The sequence below is a fragment of the Nicotiana tabacum genome, chromosome 18 (genome assembly GCF_000715075.1).
Source record: "Nicotiana tabacum cultivar K326 chromosome 18, ASM71507v2, whole genome shotgun sequence".
NCBI classification, from domain to species: domain Eukaryota; kingdom Viridiplantae; phylum Streptophyta; class Magnoliopsida; order Solanales; family Solanaceae; genus Nicotiana; species Nicotiana tabacum.
In genome coordinates, this window is record NC_134097.1 from 116,827,078 (window position 1) to 116,839,306 (window position 12,229).

General features: G+C 40.6%; 1 protein-coding gene across 1 annotated transcript; it reads right to left on the reverse strand.

Annotated features, from left to right (window-relative positions):
- Positions 1 to 6,043: 6,043 nt before the first annotated feature.
- On the reverse strand, positions 6,044 to 8,655 carry LOC107815617 (uncharacterized). Its single transcript, XM_016641226.2, has 5 exons — positions 7,504 to 8,655; positions 7,114 to 7,431; positions 6,837 to 7,034; positions 6,638 to 6,754; positions 6,044 to 6,559 (listed from the first exon to the last, which is right to left on the reverse strand). The coding sequence occupies exons 3-5, from the start codon at positions 6,978 to 6,980 to the stop codon at positions 6,302 to 6,304; spliced, it is 519 nt and encodes a 172-aa protein (XP_016496712.1). The 5' UTR covers positions 6,981 to 7,034; positions 7,114 to 7,431; positions 7,504 to 8,655; the 3' UTR covers positions 6,044 to 6,301.
- Between the last annotated feature and the right edge of the window lie 3,574 nt (positions 8,656 to 12,229).

The following is a 12,229-nucleotide window of genomic DNA, read 5'->3' on the forward strand; positions in this document are numbered from 1 at the left end:
GACCCAGGTTAATGCCTATTTGTGTACCTAGCAGTTTCCGAAGTCACGGTAAGTGCAGTCTTGATCCGCGAAAAGAAAGGTACGTAATCTCCGATTTACTATATCAGAAAAACCTTAATCGATGCCAAAACAAGGTACCCTCACCTTGAAAAACTAGCTTTGGCATTATTCGTAGCTTCATGAAAGCTTAGACCATATTTTCAATGTCACCCCACAAAAGTGGTGACAACCTTCCCCCTAAAGGGCATCTTACACAAACCCGAACTATCGGGTAGATTGGCCAAATGGACCATAGAATTAAGCGAGCACGACATAACATACCAACTGCGAACTGCCATTAAGTCTCAGGTGCTCGCCAATTTCGTCGCTGATTTCAGCACAGAAATATTGCCTGAAGTAGAGTAGGAGGCGCTTCGCACCTCCGCACATTCCGACCTTTGGGTCCTCCACACCGATGGCGCATCAAATGCATTGGGATTAGGACTGGGACTCATCCTCGAAGTCCCTACGGTTTAAGTAATTCGCCAATCCATACGATGCCCCGAGATGACTAACAACGAGGCCGAGTATGAAGCTGTGATTGCAGGATTGAAATTATCCCTCAAATATGGTGCCCGATGACTCGTCCACCATTGCGACTCTCAACTCGTGGTGAACCAAGTCACCAGGACTTTCCAAATCAAAGACTACAAAAGTACCAGTCAAAAATTTACAAACTGCTACCAGAATTCGATGAATGCCGCCTTGATCAAATACCCAGGGCGCAGAATATCAAAGCAGACGGCCTCCCCAAGCTAGCAGCAGCCACCAAAAATATCAACAAAGAAAATGTGGTCACCCTTCTCCATTCCGTAATAGAACACGTCGAGGTACATTTTGTAAACCTAACTTGGTACTGGCGCAACCACCTCGTAGCATATTTGCAGGACGGAACGCTCCCGCAAAATAAGAATGAAGCCAAAAAACTTCGAATACAGGCAGCCAGATACAGCCTCGTAAATGGTGATCTCTACAAGAGAACGTTCGGCGCCCCTAGCCAAATGTCTTGGGCCAAACCAAACAAGGCGAGTACTGGAAGAAGTACATGATGGGCACTATGGCGCCCACACGGAAAACCGCATCCTCGTCCGACGCCTCATCTGCGCTGAATACTAATGGCCCACCATGAAAAAAGAAGTCGCGGACTACGTGAGGAAATGTGAACAATGTTAGAAGTACGTTCCTATGATACATCAAGTAGGGGAACTCCTTCATTCTGTCACTTCACTATAGCCATTCATAAAATAGGGGATGGATATTATCGTACCCCTCCCAGCAGGACGAGGTAAGGTACGTTTCTTTTGGTTTTAACTGATTACTTTTCTAAATGGGTGGAAGTAGGTGCATACGCTCAAATACATGAGCAAGAGGTCATCGTGATCATACGTAAAAATAAAATATACCATTTCAGCATCCCCAAAGAAATCAGATGCGATAATGGACCTCAGTTCGTCAGAAAGAAAACGACTGTGTTTTTCGAAAAATGGCACATCAAACGAATACTCTCCATGCCATATCATCCCGCCGCCAATGGTCAAGCCGAATCCTCCAATAAAGTAATACTGAATATATTGAAAAAGAAGCTCGAGGACACCAAAGGGCTATGGCTTGAACTACTACTGAAAGTATTATAGGCATACCGTACTATACCAAAAACCAGTACAGATGAGACGCCATATTCACTGGTTTACGGGACTGACGCAGTTATACCTGTCGAGGTTGGAGAGCCTAGTTTGAGATACTCCAACGAGAGCGGACCAAACAACGACGAAAGTAGGCTACAAGATCTGGACGAAGTCGAAGAACGGAGAGACATGGCCCACATAAGAATGGTAGCCCAAAAGCAACAAGTACAAAGTTACTACAACAAGAAGGCCAAAGTGCGAATGCTCAAGGTCGGAGATTATGTCCTCAAGGCTAAAGCACAAGAAGCGAGAGACCCTAATGAGGGAAAACTGGGAACGAACTGGGATGAACCATACAAAATCACGGCGGCAGCAAACAAAGGAGCATTCCAGTTGGAAAAAATGGAGGGAAAACTACTCCAAAACAATTGGAATGTCGCTCATCTCAAATACTTCCACTTTTAAGAGGAGGCGCCACCCAAGTCGTACACTTTTTCCCTCGTCCGGGTTTTGTTCCAATCGGGTTTTCTCGATGAAGTTTTTAATGAGCCGATAAGGGGGACGTCTCGAGGTTCGAAGTATTGTTCATTACCTCACCCGTCGACATGCTCTCTGGAATAAAGTAATGAAGGGACTGGATATAGATAATCAAATCTCCATTGTATGTACAGAGTCGACATGTGATTATTACAAGAATATAATTAAATCTCCAGTATGAATAAAGTCGACATGTGTCTTCCTACGGGAATATGATCAAATCTCCAACGTGAAATGGCCAGGGCCATCGATGAAAATATGGGTTCGACCTTGTTCGAACTACGACGGGATCCTACTTCGACATCAGCTCGAAGCGACATCCCAATAGCCAAGGCCATCGACGAAAATATGAGTTCGACCTCGTTCGAACTACGATGGGATCCTACTTCGACGACAGCTCAAAGCGACATCCCAATGGACAAGGCCATCAACTAAAATATGAGTTCGACCTCGTTTGAACTAGAACGGGATCCTACTTCGATGACAGCTCGAAGCGACATCCTAATGGCCAAGGCCATCGACTAAAATAAGAGTTCAACCTCGTTCGAACTACGACGGGATCCTACTTCGACAATAGCTCAAAGCGACATCCCAATGGCCAAGGCCATCGACTAAAATATGAGTTCGACCTCGTTCGAACTACGAGGGGATCCTACTTCGACGACAACTTAAAGCGACATCCCAATGGCTAAGGCCATCGACAAAAATATGAGTTCGACCTCTTTCGAACTACGACGGGATCCTACTGCAACGACAGCTCGAAGTGACATCCCAATGGCCAAGGCTATTGACTAAAATATGAGTTCGACCTCGTTCGAACTATAACGGGATCCTACTTCGACGGCAGCTCGAAACAACATCCCAATGGACAAGGACATCGATGAAAATATTAGTTCGACCTCGCTCGAACCACGGCGGGATCCTACTTCGACGATAGTTCGAAGCAATATCCCAATGGCCAAGGCCGTCGACGAAAAAGGGAATCGACCCCATCCAAAAGCTAAATCGACTTAACAGCTCGATAGGTATCCTGGATACCATAGACATTGCAAGAAACACCAACAAATCGACAAAATAAATTCTACATTACATCAAAATGTTATTTACACCTATCCTTAAAAATGGGCTAAAGCACGCCCCCTATAAAAGCCCCAAAACAAAAGCAAGTACAAACAAAAGACTACACATCATCCCCGGTGGGGTAAATATCTTCGTACCAAAAGTCTGAAGCAAGACAATTCACATCATCAGAGTTGATGTCATCCCCGTCAGGTATAAGAGGGTCATACCCGCATGCCTCACGAGTTGCATGAGCTTCGGTATGCACGGTCTAAAGTTCCACTTCAATTGCCCTCCCTTCGGCATGGAAATCCTTGTACACATCAAGTCGAGCCTCAGTAAGTACCCACAACTCATATAAACGACAAGGCACAATCGAATCGGCCGAGGCACAAGACGTAGAAGGTTGATAGTGTTGACTTGCATCCTCCGCTCTCAGCGAGGCCACTTGTCCATTCAGCGCAGATATCTCCTCCTCCAACTCTTTAACATGTCCTTCAAGCCCCGCGACCTTAAGATTAGAGGCCTTCTTCTCCCCAGTCAGCTCCGACCTACAAACACGGAGGGCATTCTCCAAAGATGCAGTTACAGAAATAGCTGCCGCCAGCTTATCAGCACCAACGTCTAGTACCCTTAATCCCCTCAATCTCCACCGCCTTTGCACTCAATTCAGCGGTCAAACTGGCTACCTTTGCTTGTAAGTCGACATTCTCGGCCATCACCCCCTGTTCAACTCAAGCTTGTCCTCCTTCACCTTAAGGGAAGCCTCAAGTTCACTATTACGGGCGACGACCTTCATAAGCTCCTCATACCGCTCCCTCATCTCTTCGATCTTACGCTCCAGCTAGTCCTCCCTCTGTTTGAGCCCTTCACAAAACAACTAAAATTCGAGGTCTTGATTATAAATGTCGGCCATCGCGCGGTGCTTAACACGATACCGTTGATACTTGGATGACATATTCCCATAGATAGCCGTCCTCTTCCTCTCCCGACGCTCTCGCTCGGTCTCCGTGATGAGGGTCTGGCACAAAAGAAAAAGAGAAGTTAAAAACAAAATACAAGTCGACAATCGCCACACAAACCCAACGACAAAAAAAAGAGGCACTTACCCGTAAGGCCATAACGGCGATGTTCTGAGACAACTCCATGTCACTCATCACCCTAAGCACCTCGTTTTCTAGGGCAGCACATAGAGGAGCTAAAACATATGCCACTTACTCACAGTTCAACAGCAAGTTGTAGTCCCCTGGAATGACTATGTGACTCTCAAACCCTTCCGCTCTGACCTCCATGTGTGTATGGCAACCTACGAACTCGTTAACGTCCTTCGGGTCAACATCTGAACCTGAGCCTTCACCCTCGTCACGACGGCCCCCAATGTTGGACTATGCGCCGCCCTTGGTAGAACACACAGAGCTGGCTCCTAGGTAAACTCCTTCCGCTTGGGGAGATCTCTTTGACAAAATGGTGTCAGCCATAAATGTGGGTACGGGTGTCATCTGTGATGCCCTGCTTCTATCAGCGTCCACGACCACGCCCTTCCCGAGCTCCATTCTCCTCATTTTTCTCGATAACGGCTCATCCCCGTTGGAGGATTCGTCCAAAAGGTGTGGGATCGACATTGAAGAAGGCTCCTCCCTCATGACCACGACCTTAGAGGGACCTTCTAATTGAATAGGTTGAGGACGACCCTCTCGAACAGATTCACTCAAAGTAAACTGTGTGTCCGCAACATCGACGACCTGTCGGAATGCATGGACTAGCACCCTCTACCTGGAAGCTCCTCGACCTGCCATCGTAAAGGGTCATATCAATAAACGGTGTCATTTATCCAACGGAGTAGTAGGGAAAACATTTACCATATGGAACTTTCGGGCCATGACGCTTTACAAAGGCGGGACATTCTCAGGTTTCTGCCGCTTGGGGCAACAGATGGGCTACCCAATCTCTTATGCCCACAATAGGGCGAGGAGGATGTCCCATGGCTGCAAATGAGAAGCAAACAAACTTTATAATGAATATAGATGAAGGAAGAGTAAAACGAGTGGCGACACTTACGAGTATCATTCCATCGCTTCGGGAACCTGGCGGAGTTAGAAACGATGTGTTCAATTTTGACAAAGAAGTACTTGTGCCAAAACTTGCAACTCACTCGGTCGTCTGTCCCGACCACCAGCCCTTTTGTACCATGGTGCCTCAAATGCACCATGGTACCCATGTGGAAGCTAGGCGAGAACAAGTGTAAAAGGTGATGGACAAAAATATCACATTCCACCAACTCCGCATACTTGGTCAACAACAGAAGTATCTTAAGCGTATACGATGAAAGTTGTGCCAGACAAACTTGATAGAACATACAGAACTCTTCCACTAATGGGAAGAGAGGAAAAGTATAGCCAATCACGAAAGGGTACTCATAGAAAGCGCAGTACCCAGGTCTGTGGACCTCTACAAAATTTCTCCTCGCCGGAACCATGTAAACATGAGCGGGAATGCCATATTATACACGAAGAGCGTCAATGTGAACTTGCTCCGCACTACTAGAAAATGGTAGATTTCCGATGGCTAAAAAGGTCGGAATTCGGTCTGAAATCACGTATTTCCGACTACTTTCCGACCAAATTTGGTCGGCCAAAAAAAAGTTGGTCGGAATACAATATTACGAACCAACAATACACTAATACAATATTACAAACCAAAGAAACATTAATACAATATTACGAACCAACAATACATTAACACTATCTAAATTAACAATACATTAACAAATTCTAAACCAACAATGCCAACAATTAACACAACTTAAACCAACAATACCAACATTTAAACTTAACAATTTTGGGCATAAAACATCCAGATAGCAGCCCATATTCAAGTTTGAAAGCAATACATAAAGTTGTCTCTCACAATCAAGTTTACCAATCAACCAAAACATCACAACTAAACTACTACACATCATATTCAGTTTGTTCATCCTCATCATCAGATAAATCATGCCCATGTTTACGCATGCATTTCTGCATCTTAACAAATGTTCCGTATTAGGAGTCCAATTGTTGCTTCAATTTACGAATTTCATTTCTCATATCTTCCATCTGTTCTTGATTTTGAGGAGAAGAAGAATTGGCTAAGAGTGGGTTTGGATGACCTGTAGATCGATGTACTCCTAGTCCATAAACTCTGCCTTTGTTTGCTCCACCCTCTGCCTCTGTCCACAATAAAGCTATATCATCAGGTGTTGGTTGAGTTGAAGGAGGCTGAGTTTGTTGCCATTTTTCCAACCTTTTATGATAATCTTCCTAAAATGAAAAACATAATTATTATGTAAACAAACAAATATTAATAAACCATAAATAATTATGAAGTTATAATTTTACATATGTGTCTGACGCATGCGTTTTCACCCAGTGTTCTCTTGTACTATCCTTTTTCGTTTTCTTATGAAACTCCTCGAAGACCTTAGTGTAACTCACATCTCGCCCTTTTTCCTTTTCCTTCATAAGAAAAAGTATGAGTTAGACTTTACAAATGTAAAATTCTATATGTAAAACTAAGAAATTTTTTATAAATAATTACCATTCTTAGTTTATGGGCCTCAAAAGTAATCGAACCTCCTATGTGCAACGAGCCACCTTTTTTAGAGCCACAGTTTGCCTTTGCTTGTTCACTCTTTGCCTTCCATTCTGGTATTCCATTTCTCAAAATTTTTATCCCAAACATCTTCTCTTAAACTTGGGATAAACAACATCTTGCCCATATGTACCCACAAAGTAACTGCCATTATAATATTTATTAGTTAAATCAATGGTATATTTAATATAAAAGTCCGTAATATATATGAATATATACTTACCTATAATAAGGTTGGACCTCAGGGCAATTTAATAATACATATGTTGTAGCTGACTTTAGCTCCATCTCAGACAACCTTTGCTTTGGACTATTTTTTGGACCTCCTTTACCTGGTTGATTAAAAATGGAAAAGGGTGGTGCCAAAGGATCGATTTCGCCTTCATCGTCATGCCGATTCGGTCTATTTTTCAAACATGGCACATCATGTTCAAAATAGTATGAACAGAAATAAGATGTTTCTTTAGCCACATATGCCTCGCATATCGAACCTTCAATTCTTGATCTATTTTTTATGGTCCGTTTACATTTGCCAATGGTCCTGCATAGTATTATTTTTAGACAAAACAATCTTTAAAGCAAATACAAAAGGTAAATGATTAAATTTCATTACCTCTAGAAGGGATACATCTATCTACATTGAACTGGCCCTCCAAGTTGTGCCTCTTGTGTAAGGTGAATTGGAAGATGTTCCATTACATCAAAAAAACCAAGAGGGAAGATTTTTGCCAGCTTGTTTAAAGTTAAGATAATGTTACTCTCCATATAAATTAAGTTCTCCACCCTCAATGTGCTAGAACACAAATCCTTGAAAAAATAAATTATCTATGTAATCGGTTTCCATATTCGATCATGCAATGCATTGAACGCCATAGGCATCAACGCTTCCATGAAAATATGACAATCGTGGCTTTTCATTAACTCCAACTTCCCTTCTTTCATATCAACACACCTGGATAAATTTGATGCGTACACATCAGGCATCTTCAAATTGTTAACCCAACTACAAATCTCTCTTCTCTTATCCAAGGTGAACGTGTAACTGGCTTTGGGTTTCTATATCTTGTTGTTAAATTATGTCAGATACAACTCACTTCACCTACAATATTCCTTTAAGTCCATCCTAGCCTTCAAGCTATCTTTGGTCTTGTTAGTAACGTCCATAATAGTGTTAAACAAGTTGTCAAAAAAATTCTTCTCGATATGCATGACGTCCAGATTATGCCGAAGAAAATTGTGCTTCCAATAAGGTAATTCCCAAAATATGCCCTATTTAGTCCAGTTGTGTGTGACACCATAACCTGGTATCTTAGATGGTGGAGACTCTGTTACTTTAGGCATATCTCTTACTCTGTTCCAAATTTCTTCTGAACACAAGCAGGCCGGTGGCTCCTCAAAATCAGTTCGGTTCTTCATAAATGCACTTGTATTTCACCTAAATTCATGATTCATTGGCAAGAATCTACGGTGGCAGTTGAACCATGTATTTTTACCTCCATATTTCAAAGTAAATGCTTTAGTGTCTTCCATACAACAAGGGCAAGCTAATTTTCTAGTAGTCGACCACCCGGACAACATTCCATAAGCAGGAAAATCATTTATAGTCCACATCAAAGCAGCATACAATCTAAAGTTTTGTTTTGTTGATATATCATATGTTTCCACACCTTGATGCCATAATAATTGTAACTCATCAATAATTGTAACTCATCAATCAAAGGCTGCAAGTATACATCAATCAAACTTTTCAAATTGCATGGACCTGGAACAATACAAGTTAGGAACAGATATGGACTTGTCATACACAAGTCGGGCGGAATATTAGACGGGGTAACAAACACTGGCCAATATGAATATGGTGCAGCAGAGACAGCAAATGGAGTAAATCCATCTGTGCATAATCTCAACCTAATGTTTCTTGGTTCACTAGCAAATTCGGGGAACACCCTATCGAAATGCTTCCATGCTTCTCCATCTGACGGATGGCAGAGAATACCGGGTGGCCTTCCGTGTTCGTAGTGCCATATCATATGAGGAGCAGAGCTCATTGATGCATACAACCTCTTTAATTATATCGAGAATTTTCAACATTATGCTCCGAAATAGGTCTACCCTCACCACCAAAAGAATTATGAAAGTTAGCATCATCTAAACCAGCATGTTTCTACCCGTGAGCAGTCCATATATAATAATTTTCTACAAACCCTTTCTTGTAGAGATGGACTTTAACTTCGTCTGATTTCAATAACTTAACACATTTACATTTCACACAAGGACACCTAATCCTTCCTCCAATAAGAAAATCATCAAGTGTTTGAGTCTTAGCAATAAATTCAGCAACCCCTTCAATAAATTCATCCCTCAACCCCGGACGATTAGGATGATTCCTATTATACATCCATCTGCGATGCACAAATTCCATCTACACACATAAAAATCTATAAATGAGATATTTAAAATAATTTGATTTATTTAAACTAGTTATTTAACACTCGAAATCTCACATTAATCCCTATTCTAAATAATTTAAGTCTTTAAATATACTAATTAAATTTGAATAGCTTCTTAAATGTTCATGTAATCCAAATTAATTAATGATTTCTCAATAAAAGAAATAGTCGTAGCTAACAATCTTGAAATTCAATCTGGAATTGTAATATAGGGGTACTATATTATTTTCTGTAACGAAAAAGTCACTTAGTTTTGTTAAGTATTAAGGAAAGACACTATTTTTATAATAAAACAATCAACTAATTAATACTATTTTTCTATATAAAAAAAGTCAACTAATTAATACCATTTTTATAACAAAAAAGTCAACTAATTAATGTTACTTAAGTATCACAAAAATATTTCTTTTATTTCCTCCTAGTGAATGTGATTAAATTACCATTGAAAAGTTAAAATATGACAAAAGTTTAGCATAGTGAGTATATCTCGAATATATTGGGATCTAATTGAGAGGAGAGAATATCTAACAACGGTCAAGTTTTATATAGCAAACCAATAAATGTATGATATTCACAAAATATTTATTATTTTACCTACTCACATGATGATATAAACGTTTATATTCGTATATATTCCTTAATCATGAATTAACACGAATAAACAATAGTCCTTATTTGTCATTTACCAAAATATATTTGATTAAACATATAGTTTAAAGAAGATAATTTTTTTTTGAAACTTAAGATATTAAAGATTCCATAGTTGGTATTTGCTTTGTCTTTAAATAAAAGTTTGACATCATGTCAGATTAATCAAATATTGAAATCAGGAAAAGAAAAAAAAAAGGACTTTTTGATAAACAGAATGCTATTCTCCTCTCTCATCACCTCTCAACATGAACTTTCTTATCAATAGGATAGTAACTTAAATAATCGCAAAAATGAGTAAACAAGATGCTAAACATTCCACTAAAACGGAGCAATAGAGAATCAACTAGAGCATTCAAAACAGAATAAATAAAACTCTTAACTTTCACAAACGGATCAACAAAATACCTCACTTCTTTTGAAATAGAATGAAAATTAAATAGTATCACATATATAAATTGAAATAGAGAGTTGAATTAAAGTTATTCCATAGTTGGGAAGAGTGAACAAATAAATTTTGTCTGTGTTTAAAAATTAACAAAGAGATATATAGCTGAAGTTCCACGTGGTATACAATACCAGGACAGGCAAGCTCTGAACCATAAGGTTTATACTTGAAATTCAATCTGGAATTATAAGCTATTTAACCAAAATACGACCAAAAAAAAAAGACTAGAAAGAGAAATACAAGCAAAACGTGAAAAATGAACTCTTAATTTTCTTATTAGTACTAATTAGACGGGAAAAAAATTAAAGACACACAAATCTGATGTGATTTAATAAAAATTTTAAACAGTCAAAGAAAACTTACCGGGCAGTAGAGACGGAGCTTCAGCGGGTTGGTGGCAGTGGAGACGGAGTCTCGACGGAGCTTCAGCGGCGCCGGCGGTGCCGTTGGTTGGTGGCAGTGGTGGGTTTGAGTGGGGGAAATTTGAGTGAGAGAGAGAAGAGAGAAGGAAGAAAAGAGGGAAAGGAAAAGAAAGATGCCCGCTGGTAGGATTTTTAAAAAATATTTCCGACTGATTCGGTCGGTAATTTGGTCAAAGCAGTCAACCTTGTTTTACTAAAAATTTCCGACAGAATCGGTCGCTATTTTTTTTAAAATTATTTCTGACCGAATTGGTCGCTAACAGTGACGCGGAATTTTCTTCCAAAATTTACAATGGATAAAGACGGAATATTAGTCGTAACTATTAGTAAAAATTGAAAAATAGATTTTTATGTATTTTTCGACCGATTCCGTCGGAAATTTTCGACTACTTTTTTCCGTCGGAAATTGGCCATTTTTTAGTAGTGCCGTCTCAGAGAGTATGGGAGGAGAAGTAGTGGGGGATCTTTGAGGAAGTCACTTCGAGACGTGGGGTGTCTCGGTAATAACTCCTCTACCGTAGGAAGACTGTCATCTTCTTCTACCACCGTATCTTCACCGCCCGAAGGGGACACCATGGACAATGGGACGGCCTCAGGAATCCCTTCACGAGAACGGTGTGACCTTGGCATGTTTTCGTTAAAAAAGAAAAAGGGTGTTGACACAACAGAAAAAAGAGAGGAAGAATAAGTTGTGGGCGAAGAATATGAGAAGAAGAGGTAGAAGATTGTGAGTGAAAGCTCGGAGAAATGAGGAGAGAAGCGAAATAACCAAAGAACTTTCGAAAAACAAACCCTCTACCTATTTATAGGATTGGGTGGCGCCAGAATCAAAGCGGAAGGTCACAAAGGGGCACCCGAATCGAAGCAACAAGCCATCAACTCTTGTCTTGAAAACACGCGTAATGATGACGCACGTGAAGATGACATCATTTCCCGATAAAATGTATAATCTGGTGTCTTGCTAAGTACGCTAACCACCACTATTGGTCATGCCGTAACGCTTCGAAGGATCAAATTTCTCCGTAGAAAGGCACGGTGTCCGCTCATCGAGGAAGCACCAAGTTGCAACCTCGATAAGCGGAGGGACTAACTGTATGGGTCCAAATTTAAACAATCACAACCATCGACGAGTACGATGAACGGTGAGGTCTTCATAACTTAACGTCTTGTAGAGGACGACCTTAAGACAAACAAAGAGATTGTACGACCCCTGTAATAATATAGGCCCATTAGGGGATATTAAGAATATTCCTTTGAATATTCTTTATAACTTGCCTTTTACAGCTTAGAAGGGTTTCACTCCCTATATATATAGCGAACAACAACTTTGTACATGGGAGACTTCTGGGTTGATTCATATCACTCGCTACA